Source organism: Seriola lalandi, unplaced genomic scaffold (assembly GCF_002814215.2).
Source record: "Seriola lalandi dorsalis isolate HSWRI2012SDOR001 ecotype SW California unplaced genomic scaffold, Sedor1 jcf7180002003318, whole genome shotgun sequence".
Classification (NCBI taxonomy): domain Eukaryota; kingdom Metazoa; phylum Chordata; class Actinopteri; order Carangiformes; family Carangidae; genus Seriola; species Seriola lalandi.
The window spans coordinates 1-1,819 of record NW_019473974.1 but is presented as its reverse complement, the minus strand read 5'-3'; the positions used below and the strand labels follow the sequence as shown (position 1 = coordinate 1,819).

The 1,819-nt window shown below is 38.7% G+C and overlaps 1 protein-coding gene across 1 annotated transcript; it reads left to right on the top strand.

Moving 5' to 3' along the window:
- Nucleotides 1–10: 10 nt before the first annotated feature.
- LOC111667158 (unconventional myosin-IXb-like) lies at nt 11–1,791 on the top strand (the record flags this gene model as incomplete). The annotated part of the gene is made up of 4 exons (XM_023422770.1): nt 11–45; nt 995–1,118; nt 1,436–1,525; nt 1,675–1,791. Coding segments are annotated over exons 1-4 (366 nt in total), but the record flags the coding sequence as incomplete, so codon positions are not given.
- Nucleotides 1,792–1,819: the final 28 nt, after the last annotated feature.

Below are 1,819 nucleotides of genomic sequence, written 5' to 3'. Positions count from 1 at the left end.
TGCACCAAGCATGTCGGCAAGTGCACGACAGCCTTGGGACACATCGTACACATAGCAGTGCTAGCAGCATAGTTTGTAACCTGTTCAGCTTGGTCCCTCTGGTGAATAACCACAATAAAGCTGTAACTGTTCATGTGAATCACTCTACACAGCAAAGTAAATATAAACAGTCTATAATGGCATATATTCCTTACATGATGAACTAATTCAGTAACTCTTGACCATGTACAGCTTGTTTTAGGCTTTGTTCCCTAAAGTAGCAGATGAGATATATCAATATAGAAAAATAGCAAACATTAATATCATCAACTATTCACTACTTCAAGCTACTACAGTCCTAGATGTGCTTGCTCAAAGTCAACACTGATATGTTTATATCAACAGAGAAATGTTTGGTGTACCAGACACTTGTTACTTGGCAAGAAATGCACAAGTTTCACATCAGCTGAGTTGTTTCTGGCAAGGCTGTAAACAGCAAAAAAAGAAAGAAAGACAGAAAGATATCAAAAGATACAAAAGTCAGTATAAACTATGTATGAGAGTGTGAGAAATGTTATCAGGCATAATAAAGTTAGAGCATGCTAAACTGGAGCCTGAAAACGTAATCCCAATATGAAACAAGTCTCTCAAATTTGTTGTTGAACTGGATTGTGTAATATAAACCTTTCACAAACTTCACTAAAAAACAACTGTGCTTTTTAAAAGTTAAAATTCTAAATTATATACGTATCTGCTCCAAGCTACGTCACTCCTGTTGCTAGCAAACAAATTACTAAGTACTTAAACACAAAATCAGTGAGGCTGATCAGTGATAAAAATGTTTATTCAAAAAACAACCACGCTCCATTTAATCAGGGTGGAATTTAGCACTGCATTCAGCTGTCCTCCTCGTCCACATTATGCTACAACTGAGGACCTCCAGTATAGCTGCCAGGTGTGCTATGCCATCTAAAAGCCACTTATGCCATATGTTTGTGTGTCTTTGTACCTGCAGCATATTTTCCATCCTCTCTGCCATCCTCCACCTTGGCAATGTGACGTTCACAGTCTCAGAGGACACTCAGGACCTGGAGGTCGGACCTGCTGAAGTCTTGTGTACACTGTCTGGCCTGCTCAAGGTATGTTCCTGAAGCTGGAGTTATTATATACACCAGAAATCTGCACTTCATTTCTAGTGTTGTGTTACCTCAACAAAACCCTATACTTCAGATGAAATCCCAATAACAATGAGTGAGAAAATATTCTCACTCATTGAGCAGAGCAACCCACTAAAGATCATCACTACACCTAAAATGCCATTCTGAATTGTTTCAAAACGAACGCTTGTCTAATACAGTAGTTGTTAGTCAGATTAATGATGTATTAATACATCAATAATGTATTACTGTATTGTAGAGTTGTCTCTCACAATTTTCTTCTCTTTATTTATCTCTAGGTGAAAAAGGAGCTGCTGGTTGAGGCTTTGATCAAGAGGAGAGTAGTGGTCGCCAAGGCCAGCACAGTTTCAAAGTACACACTACAACAGGTATAGAGTTTAAATTTAGTATTAGGGCTGCCACCTAAAGTTTCCTTTAGGGTTGAGAAAACTGTTTGGTGTTATAGTCTTATTGTGCATTAACTATGAGACTGAGCTGAGTTTGTGATTTGCTCTGTTTGATGTTTCTGTGCATACAGGCCTCCAAAGTGCGGGACTCCATGGCTAAGTCTTTATACAGTGCTCTGTTTGACTGGATCATCCTTCACATCAACCATGCAATGCTCAACAGACGAGACATGGAGGAGTCAGTCTCTGTAAGTCACTCATAAGTATTAATGAAAT